The 18,444-nt window shown below is 41.6% G+C and overlaps 1 protein-coding gene across 1 annotated transcript in view; it reads right to left on the reverse strand.

Annotated features, from left to right (window-relative positions):
• Nucleotides 1–18,444, reverse strand: part of LOC149284413 (guanylyl cyclase C-like) — a 159,841-nt gene that overhangs the window by 105,290 nt on the left and 36,107 nt on the right. Inside the window, exons 8-9 of the mRNA XM_089496809.1 lie at nucleotides 12,943–13,057; nucleotides 5,802–5,937 (exon numbers count right to left, since the gene is read on the reverse strand). Of these exons, the coding sequence (XP_089352935.1) occupies nucleotides 5,802–5,937; nucleotides 12,943–13,057 (251 nt within the window). The remainder of the gene's footprint in view (nucleotides 1–5,801; nucleotides 5,938–12,942; nucleotides 13,058–18,444) is intronic.

Here is an 18,444-nt window from a genome sequence, read left to right on the forward strand (position 1 = left end):
TGCTCTATATGATTTTATCCATTTGTAGATATCTCCATTCAAGTACAGTAGGGTGTGTGATCCCTAATCACACCAGGCGTTGATGATTTGAGTCAGTCTTTGTCTGACTCATCAGAATGTGAGTTTTTTTATAAATTTTTTTTACAAAAATTGCTATATTTTATCATACAGAGTGCACTATTATCTTTTTTTTTTTTCTTGTCATTTTTTTTTATGTCATTTATTCTACATAACCCATTGGGGTAAGTTACGTTTATATTTACTTCTCTCGCTCCGCTCACTGTTGGTGGGTTGCACCACCAATATCTGTCTTTTATCTTGTTGAAGTGTGGAAGAGTGGGATTCCCACAGAGTGTTGTAGCGCATGTACACTTTTACCTATTGTTTTTTCAATTTTGTATGCCAGCCCTCCCCTGCCCACACATTTTATATATTGTTTTTTTCAGCACAAGCTGTATAGTGTGGTGGTTTTTTTAAAAAAAGACTGTTCTAGTTTTACATAATATAATGTTTTAGACAGTTGCTTATTTGTATAGGTTCCAGCTCGATTGTCCTAGTCCAATCCACTAGACAAACAACAGATCATATGGCCTTGTAGTAACCATAGAGTGTCTCAGTTATAAATCATCCAGACACTGACACTTTTACTAATGAGAGTCTAGAGAATTTCTAATTAGACAAACTGTAGTTCCTTAGCATAATCAGCTCAATGTGGTGTTTGAACAGGAAAATCACCTATATCATGCCTACCTACAATGGCAGCCTTCAGGTCTGCAGATAAAGGAAGCTTATTAGAACAAAATTAAATAAACTTAAGGTTTCTGCCGCAATAAATTACAATACTCTATACATCATTTAATCTCATTCTGCCAAGTTTTGTTTTAGAATATTCAATCATTCAGCAACACAAAAATAAATATTATTATAATAGTTTTAAAGAGCGTAACTGTGATGTCTGGGTTATTCTGGCTTGTATGTCAACAGACTATTGCATGCACAGGTGCTCATTTGTACAATTTAACTATCACATGTGTTTGTAATACTTTGTCTATATAATTTATAACATATAAGAGACTGTTTTACATCTGTAGACTATGGAATCAAGTAAGCTGATCAATAGACACAAAGACAATGCATGGATGGCCTCCCACTAATGACATTAATGCATGCTAAGGGGCTGTGCAGATATACACACTGCCCACTGTCTCCATCGTTTGGCACAGGTTTACTCACCTGATCCTGACTATTGAATAGGTCACTGTCTGAGACTATCACAGGCTGATGATGCCCAAGGAGTCTGAATAGAATAGAGGGGGCCTTGATAGGGATGCAGAGCAGGGCTAGGTCAGGTGGTCAAAGAAAGTTCAGTGGGAGGAGGAGGAAGTGAGGGGAAGTGAGGAGGAAGTGAGGTTGGGGCATAGGGGGGTTCTGGGTTTTTTGTTGTGCCAGCTTACCCTATTTATTCTTAATTTTGTTCTAGGATTTTGTCACAGCCGGGGGCAGTAGGTTGCCAGGGGGTGTTATGTGGTTATTGCCACTGGTGTTAAAGTGTCGGTGGGAGGTTTCTGGCTGGGCGTGTTGCTGGAACCTCGGGTGGGGCATCATGGGATGCCCTCCCATAAGGTGATGATTATGGTTCGGTCCTGGCAAGCTTAGCAGTGTTCTGTTGTATTTGGGTCATTGCCATGTTAATACACCTTTTATGTTCACAGGTTGCGTGGCAATGATGTTAATAAACATTTGGTGTCTGTGTTTCATTTGGGGGGTTATTTGGGATGACATAGCCCGAGAGTCGAGGCTACCCCTGTCATCAAACACCACCTCTCTCTTGGCAACCTCAACCCCAGGATTATTGTGATATGCTTTTCCACCTACCCATACTTCATCCCCATGTGTCATTCTTGCCATAATACTACTACTTTTTTGTGCCTCTTGAACTTTTTACTGTTTTTGCTGCTGTTCTGATTACTGTTGCTTCTTTATACTATGTTTCACATCCATGTGTGAATGATTGCTTCGACATAGTATTGTACTTCAACATTTTTGAGAGTGTTTTGTCATTTAAGATATACTATTTTTATTTACAGTACACATGTAATGCATGTTCATATTTGATACAGCTGTTACTGTTTATGTTCTGCGGTGCTTTCCACCATACCTTATATTATGTATGTATGTATGTATGTACAAACACTTTAAGGAATTGGAGGCAGTTTCGTTTTAATTTTAAAAGATCTGGTGGGTTTCAATGTATTCAAAAGAAGTCCATCTTAGACGAAATTGATTGAATCCTGAATAACAATTATTTTTGGTTTTACATCAGAGAAGAATGGTGATAGATACTAGGTTCGCTCCCAGTTATGCCAATTTATTTATGGCATATTGGGAACTGTTTTTTGTGTTTTCCAAACATAACTGGGAGATGAACCTGGTAACCTATTGCTGTTATACAGACAATATTTTTTTTGATATGGGATGGTTATAATATAATTTCTTATTTGAATTTAAATAGTTGGGTAATTATATTAACATCCGAACACTCAGGCATACATTAATAAATTTTTATTGAAATCAATTTTTATTGAAAACATTAATGCATATGCATACCTGAGAACATCTTCACTCCGGCTACCCGGAGCCTTCCCTTGCGGGACGCGGCCAGGACTGCCCACCGACTTCAGTGGGCGGTCCCGTTTATGTGGGTGGGCGGTCCCGCTGACATCGGTGGGAGTTCCCGCTGACGTCAGCGGAAACACCCCCATTTAAAGGGAAAATGGGCGGGGAGCGGGGGGTGTCGAGACCCGGAGGATTCTGGTCTTGACCCGGAGAACCGGAAGGTATGTGCATATGGCACTATAATGCATAAAGAAAAATATTTGTTTTTCCATTGGGCTTTCTCTTTAAAAGGCATGTCCCAGACCTGCAGATTCATCTCTTAAAAGACAAAGCAGTGATGTTTACACATTTATCTGTTTTAATTAGTCTGATTTAAGTAATTATATTGGCAGGTGGTGATGTGATAGCTGAATTATCCATTAAAAAACACCCCCCCCACGCAGAGACACTAGACATGTGAAAATATGCCAACGATTCGGACAATTTTTTGGGGTTTTTTTTGGCCCATTCATTTTCAGGCAACAAGTTTTGTTTCCCGCCCATTTGGTTTAGATGAAAATCGAGGGGGCATTTTTTATTCACTCTCTCAGACTCTCTCACAATGTTTCCCTACCTTCTTTGTTAACCGTATCTTCTTGTTCTTCATGTTCTACTTTCTGTCTTTCATCTTTTCTCCTTTAACTTTTATCTTCATTCACATCTCCATGGACATAACGTGGCAGGAACGATTTTGCCCTAAGGTGAACTTCCACCAAAATGTTGCTTCTTACGCTGACATCCTCTCCCTGGATCTTCCAATCGCATCAAAGTGATGCAATTTATGCGGAAGGGCAAAACGGGAGTATCGAGGGAGAGGGAGTCACTGGAAACACCACCATTTAAATGGAGGTTCGTGCCAGGTTATGTCTGCAGGGATCAGGATGAAGATGGAAGATACAGAACAAGAAGATGCAGAAGGTGTTCAGCAGAAGCAGAAGTGGTCGGTAGAGAAGGTAGGGAAACACTTAGAGAGAGAGAGTGCACCACAATGAGTGTAAGGGAAAGAGCCCATGAATTTTGGACATAAATTCTGAGCTTTTTGCTTTGTTTTTGTCCGCTTAATGGGTCTGGCCTTGTTTTTTTTTTATAAATGAATCCCCAAATTTGCAAAAATTCTGTACATTTGCAATTCGTCCTAATTCTAAGAGGCACATACCTAGTGTGCCTAATACATAACCACGTACAGACATATTAAAAATGCATCGCTTCATTTAATTTTGGATAATTTGTAATTTATTATAATAGCTCACCTAATAAATGTATCTACTTATAAGTATGTAATGATAAATTATACTTCCGTACATAACACCGCCACACAAATTTCAACTTCTTATATAAAGGATGTGTCACTGTCACGTCCTCGGGTCCTGTTAGCCGCGGGCGGGGGTCTGCTCGCAGATCACGGGGACCCGATACTTCTCTCTCCGGACCCGTGGTTGGCGAGCGGACTACCGCTCGCGGTGCACGGGCACCCGAGGGACGTACACGTTCTCTCCGTGCCGGCGGCGAACAGACCGACCGCCGACACGGGAGAAGGAGGGTCGGATCCGGGAACTCCTCGACGAGCAGATCTAAGGCTGCCCGTCTATGCAGGAGTTCCCAGAGGGGTTCCCTTAACTGCTGTCCGGCCGCCGGTCCGTCCACTAGGGGCGCAGCTACTCCTTCTGGCTGGTGCCGTGGACGTGATGGACGTCTGGAGGCTTGGCCTTGACTCTGCTCGGGGCGGGATCTTCTGTTTGGCGCCAGATTTAAAATCCTTGCTGTCCTTTCACAGGCACCCTGTTGTGGTCTTTGCCTGTGACTCTGAGTTTTGCTGCTGATCTTTGTTTTTGGACCCTTGCCTGCTTGACCTCCCTTTTGCCTTTGTGATTTTGTACCTCTGCTTACCTGCTCCTGTGTACCGACCCGGCTTGCCTGCTAACCTGCTCCTGTGTACCGACCCGGCCTTGTCTGCTAACCTGCTCCTGTGTACCGACCCGGCTTGCCTGCTAACCTGCTCCTGTGTACCGACCTGGCCTTGTCTGCTAACCTGCTCCTGTGTACCGACCCGGCTTGCCTGCTAACCTGCTCCTGTGTACCGACCCGGCCTAGTCTGCTAACCTGCTCCTGTGTACCGACCTGGCCTTGTCTGCTAACCTGCTCCTGTGTACCGACCCGGCTTGCCTGCTAACCTGCTCCTGTGTACCGACCTGGCCTTGTCTGCTAACCTGCTCCTGTGTACCGACCCGGCTTGTCTGCTAACCTGCTCCTGTGTACCTACCTGGCTTGTCTGACATTCTCACCTGTACCTGTTTGCCATACTCAGTACTTACCTGCTACCTGTATTCACGGAGAGTGTCTCACTGTTGGGATCATCTAAGTCCTGGATTACCACTGTTGGGGCTTCTCCCTATTCAGCAGTTTTCTGGGCAGAATAACTCCTGCGGTGAGTACCTCTAGTGATACACGAGCGACAGGATGGATATTAACGAGAAAATGATCATACATTTAAGTGTCCGTCTCATTTGATGAAAGGCAACCTTTCATAAAAATTCTGCACCTCAGTGATTATGAGTTGGGATGGTACAAACAAGTTGTCATCAGACAATCAGATGGCATACAATGCAATGATTTGGTAAATAGCTTTTACACAGACTGCATTGTTTACTGAAATATGTCAAAACTAAATCTCCTTTCATCCACTAGTACCCAGGCCTACCGGTGAATCACTGCAAAACCATTGTACTCTATGGAATTTGATTGCTGAGAATAGAAAACTACCCACCCTGTCTTATAGCTCCAAAGAAATTTCATTTTTGTCTTGAGCGTTTGCTACTGTCTCCTGTTTTGTACGTGCAAACTTGTTATGCAACTATCCTCTTGCACGTTTCAAGAAGCAGAAGATATTGATCTTCTATTTGAAATATATATCGGAGATAAATCAATTACAGGTAATAGAATACCTGTAATAGAATAGAATAACAACCATCTCACCATCAGTTTGCCAAACGGAAGCAAGGAAGGCAAAATATGTTTTTTTATATACAGTAGAATTATGTAATTGTCATCAATAAATACACACTGCTTCAGAATCATATACAAAATAGGAAATATCTACTTATAAGAAAGAAAGGTTTTTCAGTAAATAGAATTTTTTATTGGCTAACCTGTCATAGAAACATTCCGAAACTGATCAATAAAGGAATAGGGCTCCTTAATTTCTGGAGATGTAAGAAATTTCTTAAGGACATGCCCAAATAGAAGAACACCATCCAAGTATCCTGCAGCATAATCATTCTTCAGCTAAAATGAAGACAGATATTATTCAGAAAACATCAATAGATGGAGTCAACCTAGTGGGTGAAGACAACAGGTACCTATGTGGTTTAATTATACATATATTGCTGCATGCTGTGTGATACAGAGTGTGCACAGAGCCAGTGCTAGAGCTGTCTAGCGGTAAATATATCCTGTAAATGGAGATGTGTTTCACAAAGCATTTCTGAATACTGCTTTTACAATCAGCAATCTCAGTGCTACGCATTACCACTTGCATTGTGGAGTATTATTTTAAACACTTTAAAAAAAAAATAAAAAATACATCCACATTTCAGCAGAGCCTCCTATTCCTGTCTGCACTGCTCAACCTGCCCATCTCTGACATTACAGAAAGGATGTTAGCTTTAAGGTCTTCTAGTTTAACCCCTTAAATCCCAGGGGTTTTTGGTACCTCAAAGCCCAGAGCAATTTTGCCATTTTTGGGGTATGTCGGTTTAGCGATTATTCTCTTTTCCTGTGAATAGTGTACCCATGTAAACTATATATTGTTTTTTCAAGGAGAGATAGAGCTTTCTTTTGATACCATAGTTGGATGATTAGCTGAAAATTTAGAATGAGAAATTTAGTAAAAACTAGCGAAGATTAGAAAAATAAACTAATTTTTTTTTACATTTTCCCTCTGAATCCTCACAAAATTAGGTAGTGATGGAAAATCCAAAGTGAAAAGGAAAAAGTGATACTCAGCGCTTAAAATGAAAATGCCAGATATCTGGTGTAATGACACAACTTAAACAAGTATAATACCTTGGTGCTGCAGAACCAACACACTGACCACAAGTGTGTAAAGGATAATACACAAAACAAAGAAATAAAGTGCTGCGCAAAGTTTACAAACGACACCACAATATGTGCGGAAATTAAATAATACTTAAATTCATTAAAATGGATTCTTCAATAGGTTCCTCTGTTGAGAAGCCCATAGAGCCCCTTCTGGGGAATGGAGTTTCTTCTTTGTACCGGTGTACCAGAAAAGACCGGAGGAGAAGGAGTTAAAAAAGTAGTAACTTTAATATAAATAAAAAAATATAGTATCTTACATATAAGAACACTTTAACGCTCCCGTGGGAAGGACCGGAATAATGCTGTGTTATAGCAGGAACTCATATTATTATGATATATTTGTGGCTATTTTATATGTAACTACCTCATTTAGAACACTGGTATTTTTTATGTGTTCTTATGTGTTTTATCTATTAACTATATTTTTATGGTAATTGAGTGACTTTGTAAAGAAGGGGTTAATGGACTCAATTAATCAAGTGATTGGTAGAGAAGAGGTTAATGGCTCTATAAATGGGAAGACTGGAGGTGGAGAGACTATGCACCTGAGGAAGCCGATTGGTGAAACGCGTTGTGCTGAATACGCCCATTGAGGAAGTGGACACAGAGGAATCCTGAGAGAACCAAGCTGTTCCTGCTATAACACAGCGTTATTCCGGTCCTTCCCACGGGAGCATTAAAGTGTTCTTATATGTAAGATACTATATTTTTTTATTTATATTAAAGTTACTACTTTTTTAACTCCTTCTCCTCCGGTCTTTTCTGGTACACCGGTACAAAGAAGAAACTCCATTCCCCAGAAGGGACTCTATGGGCTTCTCAACAGAGGAACCTATTGAAGAATCCATTTTAATGAATTTAAGTATTATTTAATTTCCGCACATATTGTGGTGTCGTTTGTAAACTTTGCGCAGCACTTTATTTCTTTGTTTAGTGATGGAAAATCCCCTCCAAGTTTATCAATTCAGGTGTCCTGATTTCAGAAATACCTAATTTATATAGATTTTCCCGACTTTCCCAGCACCAGGGAGCATACTATTAGGTGTACAATTTTGTATCATTTTTATGCCTATGGCTTAACGGGTTTCGGGGTTGTGAACGGGGGCAGGAGGGTTATACTGGCTAGATGTTATGCTAGGGCAATGGGAAGTAAGGTTTTTTTAAGAATTTTTTTATTAGCTTTTTTTATATTTTTTTTTTATTTTTTTATTTTAATTTTTTTGTATTTTTTATATATTTTTTTTTGTACACAGTAATGGTAAGAGGTCCTCCTAGGGACCTCCTGAACATGCCAGTGATGTCACAATGACATCACAGCTCACATTATAATTTTTTTTAGTATTATTTATATTATTATTTTAATGATTTATTTAATATTATTTTTAAATCACTAACCGGTTTGGTTTTTTTCAGCTTTTCTCTTTCAGGACGGGAGGGGGAGTGAGAGAGATGGTTTCTCACTCCCCTCCCCGCGATCCCCCTGCACCGATCACACTGTGATCTCTATGCAGGTCCTCACAGACCTGCATAGAGATCGTAGCGTCTCTGTGCCTTATCGGAGGGCAGGATATCCCCGCAGGTCCGATGACCTTCCGGGTTACGTCAGCAGTGATCGGGCAGTTTACAGTGTAACAGCTTACCGGCTTTCATGCCGGTAACAGGCGATCGGACAGCAGAAAGCCAGCAAAGCCGGCTTCTGCTGTCAGTGGGGGGTCCAGGCTGTCAAACGACAGCCTGGTCTCCCGTGCAGCGGCAGGGATGTGTTCCTGACGCTGCATGAAGGGCTGGACGTACCGGGACGTCCATAGGGGTTTCTTTGTGGGCGTTTTTTGGACGTCCCGGTACCTCTATAGGAGAACGAAGGGGTTAAACGGACCTCATTCCTTCATATTTATCTCACAAAACAACTCAGACCCTCACACCTATCATACATTACTCCCATCACACAAAACACCTCAATCCCTCACACCTCTTATACAAAACACCTCACACGTATCACACATCACCCCATCACACAAAATACCTTATACCTATCTCACTTTTTTAATGTTTTACATTTTTAAATAATTTTATTAATTGGGGTTGGAATTACTTTCAGGGAAAATCATGTACTGAATTTAGGGTTAGGGTTACTTAGGGAATTTTAGTGTTAAGGTTATTGAGTGGGGAATTTTAGGGTTACCTTTTTTTAGCTGCTAAATTGTGTGGGTGATTTGGGAGTCATTAGCCTAAGTTTTGGGGAATTTAAATGTTCGTTAACTTTTTTTTTTTTACATGATTGGTGGACATTAAGTGTGAGTAATTTTAGTTTACTCACTGATAGTATTTGGGGGATTATATGAAATTAAGTGAATTTTATTAATTAACAATCTTTGGTAGGTGATTGTTTACTTTATTAGAGCTAGTGCTGGTTTATGTGTGTTGTCCAGTGCTTAGAAATAAAAAGCAAAACAAAGGGGAAAAAACAAAAAAGTATGTTTAGTTAGGAAATATGTTAGTTTAGCAATTTAAGTGCTGACTGCTTTTAGGGAAATGGAAGATTTTATTTCATTTATTACAATTATTTGGTGGGTGGCTGATTAGGAGGGTGGGCCATTATATGGGAGGCAGGTGCTTGCCCAAGAAACACTCAATCAGAATTACAGAGTTAAGATCTATAGTTACCCAGGTAGCTGTGCACCCACTGCTTGAAGCCTCCTCCCGTTGTCCTGGCAAGTGCTCCCTACTCTGCTGCGGCGCGCACTTCTTCATTGCTGAGCGCCGGAAATGACGTCATATTTTGGCGCTCAGCATTACAAGTCAGCACCGAGACCAAGCTAGAGGGCGCACAGAGGAGAGAGAAGGGCACCGAGCTGTGCCCCTCTCTCTCCTCTGCTTAAAAAAAACCCCCAAAAAACCGCTTGGGGCGGCAAAGCGCCTCTTCAAAAGTACCGCCTGGGCTAATTGCCCCACTCTGCTCCGTGGCAGGGCCGGCCCTGGTTGAACAAATGTAATAAATTCACCCAATGTGATAGAAAAATAAAAATATATATGCCAACAGCAATCACACTCCTATCATGCCCAGGCAACCAGTACATGCTAGAACCTGGGCATGATATTAGTGTGATTGCTGTCAGCAATCACACTCCTATAATGCTAAGTCAGCCAGTACATGCTGGAATCTGGGTATGCTTGGGCATAATAGGATTGTGCTTGCTGTTAACAAAATTAGTTTTGTCTAATTTTGGTGAGTTACTTTAAATAAGTGGTTTTTTTTTTTAAAGGTTGGGGGGATTATTTTCGGTTTCGGCCAAGTGAATGCTGAATTTTTGGTTCGGTCCAGAATTTTCATTTCGGTGCATCCCTATATACTAAGCAAGACACTGACGTAATAGGCCTACACTATATCACTGTTTGGCTTAGTATATAGTGACAGGGATTATGCTGTACCACCGTCAATGTGTGCCTCTGTATATAGTGAAAGCTGTTATGCTGTACCACCGTCAATGTGTGCCTCTGTATATAGTGATAGGTGTAATGCTGTACCCCGTCAATGTTTTCTCAGTATATAGTGATAGGTGTTATGCTGTACCACTGTCAGTGTTTGCCTCAGTATATAGTGATAGGTGTTATGCTGTACCCCTGTCAATGTGTGCCTCAGTATATAGTGATAGGTGTTAGGCTGTACCACCGTCAATGTGTGCCTCAGTATATAGTGACAGGTGTTATGCTGTACCCCCGTCAATGTTTGCCTCAGTATATAGTGATAGGTGTTATGCTGTACCACCGTCAGTGCGTGCCTCAGTATATAGTGATAGGTGTTATGCTGTACCCCTGTCAATGTGTGCCTCAGTATATAGTGACAGGTGTTATGCTGTACCCCCGTCAATGTTTGCCTCAGTATATAATGATAACAGTTATATTGTACCCCTGTCAATGTGTAACGTTCACCCTTTGCTGTATGGACTTGGTTAAACTTTGTGCCATTCATTTCATGTTTCCAGCCACTAGTGGCCGCCCTTGCCATTTAGAACCACTCAGACTAATTATCAGGTCCAGCTGCAGTTGCTTACCTGATCAAGTCAGCCTTTATAAACCTGCCCAGCCCTGCAGTCTGGGCCTTGACATTGAAGTTTGAGGACTACCTGTTTGGTTCCTGATCTGTTCCTGCTTTGGTTCCTGATTTGTTCCTGCTTTGGTTCCTGATTTGTTCCTGCTTTGGTTCCTGATTTGTTCCTGCTTTGGTTCCTGATTTGTTCCTGAGTTGAGGCCAGCGCCCCACTAAGTGGACTCCCAAGTCGAGTGCCCTGTAAGTGGGCAACCTGCTGTGTGCCCTGGAAGAGGGCTTCTAGCCGTGCCATGTGCCCTGGAAGACGGCTTCTAGTCGTGTGCCCTGCAAGAGGGCTTATAGTCGTGCTGTGTGCCCTGCAAGAGGGCTTCCTGCCGAGTGTGCCCCATCCCGTGGGCTTCCTGCCGAGTGTGCCCCATCCCGTGGGCTTCCTGCCGAGTGTGCCCCATCCCGTGGGCTTCCTGCCGAGTGTGCCCCATCCCGTGGGCTTCCTGCCGAGTGTGCCCCATCTCGTGGGCTTCCTGCCGTGTGTGCCCCAACCCGAGGGCTTCCTGCCGTGTGTGCCCCAACCAGAGGGCTTCCTGCCAAGTGACTTTCTTTGTGTATATATATTGTACCATCATATGCAATACAACTCTTAATCCGCATCTTCTGTCCTTGAGTTATTTCCTGCGCCTGTCTGTACCAACCCCAAGCCATCATGCATCGTGGGGTACAGACAGAGCCCCTCGTATGCCCTGCACCTGGGCTCCTTATCTACCTGTGTCCTCGGTTCGTGACACAATGTCTGCCTCAGTATATAATGATAACAGTTATGCTGTACCACCATCAATGTTTGCCTCAGTATATAATGATAACAGTTATGCTGTACCACCGTCAATGTTTTCCTCAGTATATAATGATAGCAGTTATGCTGTACCACCGTCAGTGTTTGTCTCAGTATATAATGATAGCAGTTATGCTGTACCACTGTCAATGTTTGCTTCAGTATATAATGATAGCGGTTATGCTGTACCCCCATCGATGTCTGCCTCAGTATATAATGATAACAGTTATATTGTACCCCTGTCAATGTCTGCCTCTAATGATAGAAGCTATGCAGTTTTAAAGTGTGTGTGTGGGTGCCACATACAGGATCTGCCCCAGGTCCCACATACTTTAGGTACACACCTGGCTGGGGGTAATACACATGGCAGTGGGGTCATCACATAAATCAATACACAAGGGTGTGGGGGCATAAATGCACAAAGGGGGGCAAAACACAAGGTTGTGGGGGGGACACATTAATCAATAGTAAAGGGGGCCTGTCTGGGGCATCAATACACAAGGGGAAAAAATACAAAAGGGGCAGTCAATGACAAAGCAGTGTAGAAAATATATTTTTTTAATGCTTCAGTGTGGTACAGCCTGTCCTGGTGTGTGTGTTTGGGCGTCAATGTGGCATAGCCTGTCCTGGTGTGTGTGTGCGTGTGTGACAGAGCCTGTCCTGGTGTGTGTGTGTTTGAGGGTTAGTGTGGCAGAGCCTTTCCTGGTGTGTGTGTGTGTGTGTTTGGTGTGTCTGTGTGGCAGAGCCTGTCCTGGTGTGTGTATATTTGGGGGTCGGTTTGGCAGAGCCTGTCCTGGTGTGTGTGTGTTTGGTCATCTGTTTCCTGGCACTTTACTTACAAAGAATTATTAAATTTTTACTTATCCAGAGATAAACCACGCTTCTGAATTTGTAGTCACTTCAGAGGACAAAACTTTCTAGGCCCAGAAATCAGTTAGAGGAAAAGTAAAGGTTTTGTGTTATTTACTCTATTTCAATCTGCATATTTTATTGAAAAGGATTAGTGACACTAAATTGTGGCTTCAGGTGTATCATGACCTTTTTAGTGTATGGATGTACTCCCAATCCCATCACATAAAAGTCTATCTCATACATCTGGCTTAGATAGTGTGGCATGTGGGCACAAGGGCGAGGAGTTATGATTCTGCCTATTTTATTTATTTCCATAAAAATGCCCACCAAAATCCTCAGCACCAGGCCCATTATGATCTTAATCCAGCCCTGTGCATAGTCCACAGAATGTCATAATACCCAGTTGTAACATTTAATTTTCACTATTTAGTAGCATTTCATACAGTGTTAGATGATAACTTACTAGTTGGGTTGTTTGTGAGTTGTTAGATATTCTGCTGAAATTGGACGGAGGTAATGTCAGCACCAGTACATTTTGCATGTACTCTTCAGCATAGCTATTCTCATAATACACAGGGCTGTGGGAATAAGTGAATTTAGTTTTGTTAGTTAAAAGCAGTTTTACATAAAGCAGTAGCTAGTATTATTAATTTCTGTAAGGACTATGTCGATAAATAAAAAAACTAAGCATGATATGTTATTATATACATACATTGTATAGCAGTAATCAGAATTATCTTTTTTTTCTATTTTAGTAAGTTATTAATTATGTTGAATATGCAGGATTTTTCTATAAACATGATCTGGTGGGTGCATAAAAGATTAACAGGTTTACAGGATTTGGTGTAGAAGTGGAGGAATTTTAATGACTCACAGGTTTGTTATTTTATCACTAGTAGATTCCCCAAAACTAGGGTGACCAGATGTCCCCTGTTTCCGGGACAGTCCCTGGATTGAGAACACTGTCCCTGGAAAAAATATGTCCCCAGACATGTCCCCGGATGCAGGGCCAGATTAACCTTGACTTCCGCAGGGGCCGCTGCTTCCCTCTGTGTGCGAAAAACTTCTCTTCAAGCGCCCAGGGTAAGCAGGAAACCAGTGGAGTCGGGTCAATTTACGTCACATCACATGACTCTGCTCCATTTCCTGCTTCCCCTGGGCGGTACAAGAGAAGTTGTTCGCACAGAGTTTCGAGCAACAGAGAGGGAAGCAGCCGCCTCTGCGAAAGTCTGCGAGCGGCACGAGAGATCTGCAGTTCAGGTAAGGGGGTGGAGAGGGGTGTATGACCGAGTATGCGTGATTGAGGGAATGAATATTTGTGAATGAGGGAATGTTGTATCTGAGAATGAATGAGTATCTGTAAATTAGTATATGAATGAGTGAATGAATGTTTGTTAATATGTAAATTATGTGTGTAATAGCATGGATGTGTAACTAGTGGTGGGGGGCATGACACATGGAGACTGTTTGAGGCTAGGATGCCAAAGGCAGGCTGTTTGGGTGGCAAGTCCTGTCCTTCTAATCTGGGTGTTAGGCAGGTCCTGTGCATGCAATCTGGGTGCCAGAGCTGACATGATAGTAAAGGGGGGGGCAAAATGCAAGGGTGCTGGCTGGGAGCATCACATAAGTCAATACTAAAGGGGGTGGTGGTGGGATAAATTTACAATGTTGGGCTAGCTGAGGCAATACACAAGGGTGTGGGGTCATTCGGGTGACCACATCGGCCATGTTTTCCAGAACATGTATAACTTTTATATATTGCTGACCAGCACATATAAAATGCTGTCAGATATACATCCCCCATACTGCAGGGCAGCATTTTATCTGTGCTGGCGGCATCAATACACAAGGGGGGGCAGTGGGGCCATTGAATAAATCAATACTAAAGGGATGGGCAGGATGGGTGCATAAATACACATAGTGCTGGCTGGGGAGACACACAAGGGGGCAAAAACACAATAGGGGGTAAATAACAAAGCAGTGTGAAAAATACTTTTTTAATATTATTGTTGTAGCTTAGCCCATCTGGATGTGGGTGTTTGGGTGTCGGTGTGGCATAGCCTGTCCTGGTGTGTGTGTGTTTGGGTGCCGTTGTGGCAGAGCCTGTCCTGATGTGTGCGTGTTTGGAAAGTTATATATATGTGACGTGTTTAGAGCCGTGTACACAAACGATTGCTGTTTAGGGAATACAACCCCTGATCTTATTGCAATTATAACAAGTAAGGTCATTGATTTAGTGGTAATTACAGAGACCTGACACCATACACTAACTGGGGATGACTAAATGGCCCCACACTTTAACGCCACCTGCTGCCATATAATGTAAGTGCAGCTGCCTGCTGCATATGTGCACCTGCACGTTACAATTTTATTCTCAGGTAGCATGCAGCCACAGGTATCCAGTCCTATCGGCCACTGGTCCCCTGGGCACTTGGGCACTTGCCCAGTGTGTCAGATGGCCAGTCTGGGCATACCAGATACAATAAAAACAAATAACTAAAATGTAATATGAAGGTATTCTCTAAACATAAAATATAGAAAAAGCAATAGAGTTGCCCTTTATATAAAAAAACTGATTAAAATTATTAAATTAAGCATGAAGGGAGAGAGCAGTATTGTAAAAAGAGCACATAAGATGAAAAATGCCAAGTCAAAAAATTGATGTAAACAAGTGTACAACTTGCCATGTCTCAGCAGTAATAGTGATATGTTGTTCTCAATTCAATAAAATTGGAAGAGAACATATTATTATTATTATTATTATTTGTATTACCTTTTATGGATATAGCACCAACAATGTATGTATCGCCTCTTACAATACATATTTTCAAAGGATATCACAAAATTAGAATTGTGGGTTCTGCTTTCAAGCTCACATTCTAGATGGAATGTGGTATAGAGAAACCTAAGGTATTGAGGAAAGGGAGAGATAGTGCCTTAAATAGATGTGGGAGATGTATTGGTGACAAATAATTTCTAGCTGCAAATAATGTCCACCTCTCTGAAAAAGCAGGTTTTGAGATTTGTCTTGAATGTTGAGAAGGAAGGCGAAAGCTAAAGGTATGGTGGAGGTGAGTTCCATAGGTATGGGACAGCATGAATTAAGGCTTGTAAGCAGGTAAAGGAGGAATTGAAAAGCAAGAAGGAAAACCTCAGCACATGGGAATAATGTAAGGATTAAGTAGGAAATGATTTTGTTATAAGGGCAGAAATGTATGAGGGATCGGTTTTATGTAAGGCTTTATATATTAGTATAAGGATTTTAAATTTAATTCTTATGTTAATAACAGACTTTTGCATCCGGGTTCATAGGATCTGTAATTTTCACACAATTTACCAATTTCTTTAATTTCTAAGAATGTCCAAAAATGAGGAGGAACTCCAACAAAACAAATGAAAATTAAGCAGAGAGCTCTGAATTTTCTTTGCATTTAGATTTTTTTTTTTACTCTCAATCTCTCTTACTCATGCTCTCTCACTCTCCCTTAAGTGAATAATGGTTAGTGACGATGAATTTAATTTCCTAATGTAAAAAGCCCTTCAGAAACAAAATGGCAGGACATTTGTTGTCGGACAACAAATAGACCCAAAACAAAATGAAAAATTGGTCTAAATCGTGTGTTAACAAGTCTAGTTAATAAGGAGCCAGTGGAGGGCTTCACAGAGCGGAGAAACAAAATGCGATGTCTGGAGCAGCAGCATTTTGGATAGATTGCAGAGGAGAAAGTTGAGATATAGGGATGCCAACCAAAACATTTGTGCAATAGTCGAGGCAGGAGATAATGGAATAAAGGTTTTGTGGCTCCTTGGGTGAAGAATAGGCAGATGTGAGATTTTTTTAAGTGCAAGTGGCAGGATCTGGTGTAGGATTAAATGTGAGGGATGAAGGCAAGGGCTAAATCTCTTTACTGGCTGCCTGTGCGCTTCAGGATTCATTTCATAATCCTCACTCTTACTTTCAAAGCACTTCACAACGGTTCCCCTCCCTACAGCTCCTCACTCATCTCTAAATACACTCCTAACCGGTCTCTCCGCTCATCCAATGATCTCCTTCTATCCTTTCCTCTGATTTCTAGCTCTCATGCCCGCTTACAAGATTTCTCAAGGGCTGCCCCTATCCTCTGGAATGCTCTCAACCCGGTCTATCCGTCTCTCCCCCTGCCTTTATTCCTTCAAAAAATCCCTCAACCCACTTCTTTAAGGATGCTTACAACATAGCACACTAACGCCCTATCCTCAGATGATACAAGGAAGAAGGGCAAAGGTACATAAGAGACAAACAAACATGAATACAGAAACTAGCCTAGAACTATATGATAACAATTGGAGATTCCGTCACATCATATGGCCATAGTATGCTTAGCCCACCACTACGCCAAAGTACTCCAATGACGCTGAGTCCTAACGCTAATCCCTGCTGACAGTGGTACGAAACAAACCAAACATGTAATCAAAACACATAGCACTGAGACATACCTTAGACTGCAGACTGAGACAAACAGAACACACAGGTGGGGCACACCTTATAAAGGAAACAGAGCTGAAGCAAAGAGCTGAAGCAGAAGCAAGGAATGGAAGATCAGAACAGAGCAAAAGGAAATCCAGGAATGGATCGAAGCAAAACAGGGAAACTGAAGCAAGACAGATATGCAGCTCCGCAGCCTGGGCAGAACGTGACAGGTGGAAAGAATATTCAAATAAATAAAAAGTGAGAATGAGTGAGAGAATTAAAGAATTAATCTGTGTATGAATTGTCTGAAGGAGTGAGAGTACGAATTAATGTGTGGATGAATTGTGTGAATGAGTGAGAGAATTAATGAATTTGTGAGAATGCATTAATGAATATGTGTAAATGATTTGTGTGAAATATACCCTTTATACCCTCCGTGCTGAGTTTACATGTGATTTCCAGTTGATCTATACCTGCAATGCTATGTTTCCATATATTATTATTGTATACCTGCAAATACAGGATTTGTATGTGTGATTCTGTTTATTTGATCTATACCATCAGTGCTGAGTTCACATGTGAATTTCAGTTGATCTGTACATGCAGAGCTGGGTTTGTGTGTTAATGTGTTGATCTATAACTGCTATGCTATGTTTCCATACATTATTTATGTATACCTGCAAATATATGGTTTGTATGTCTTATTCAGTTGATCTATACATGAACTACAGAGAGTAAGTAAAAGATAGGTATGGGTTAGTAAATTAGGGGACAAAGGAACTCTGGGGATGATTACGGGGGGGAGAGGACCTCTCAATGTCACGGTAGAGTCCGAAGGAGGGAAGACTGCACCGACTCTCACAGTCTTCCCTTAGTTTGTGGTCAGTGTAGCAAATATATGTGATGTTGTGTATATGTGAATCAGTGTGTGTGTATATATGTGTGTATATATATATACACACACCTCATGCACTTCTTAGTGTGTCCCATAATGGCAGAAATAAAATGTGGTACTTTGACACCTGCCTTGACCTTTTGCTTGCTTGAATACGAGATTGTATCCTCCCCTGGTACCTTGCAACCAGCCTTACTGCATTTTGGACTTCTTCTCCTAGTAAGCCTTACACATGTAAAGAAAAAAGAGCAGAGGGCCAAGGACTAATCATTGAGGGAAGCCAAAAAGAAAGTGGAAGAGATGAAAATGTCTTCCCAGAGAAGCTGACAAGAAAGATAAATAAATTACGAGATCCAGGAGTGAGTTGTATCTTGTATTGCCATAGAAGAAAGCGAGTCAGGAAGAAGGTGGTGATCAACAGGATTAAAAACAGCACAGAGGGGTTTTGAGTAAATGCAGTAAATGGGTATAAAATGGTCACTCATATACGTGCCCTTGATTGTTTCCTCTGGTAAAGCTAAGGAGTTTGATCAGTAAATAACAAAGTTGATAATGAATGGAGTTATCAGTATGGTGTACTTTAATGTTACAAAAAAGGACTATAAAAAATTGCGGGCCAG

This window comes from Sceloporus occidentalis, unplaced genomic scaffold (assembly GCF_023333645.1).
Source record: "Sceloporus occidentalis isolate IW3139 unplaced genomic scaffold, rSceOcc1.0.p SCAF_94, whole genome shotgun sequence".
Classification (NCBI taxonomy): domain Eukaryota; kingdom Metazoa; phylum Chordata; class Lepidosauria; order Squamata; family Phrynosomatidae; genus Sceloporus; species Sceloporus occidentalis.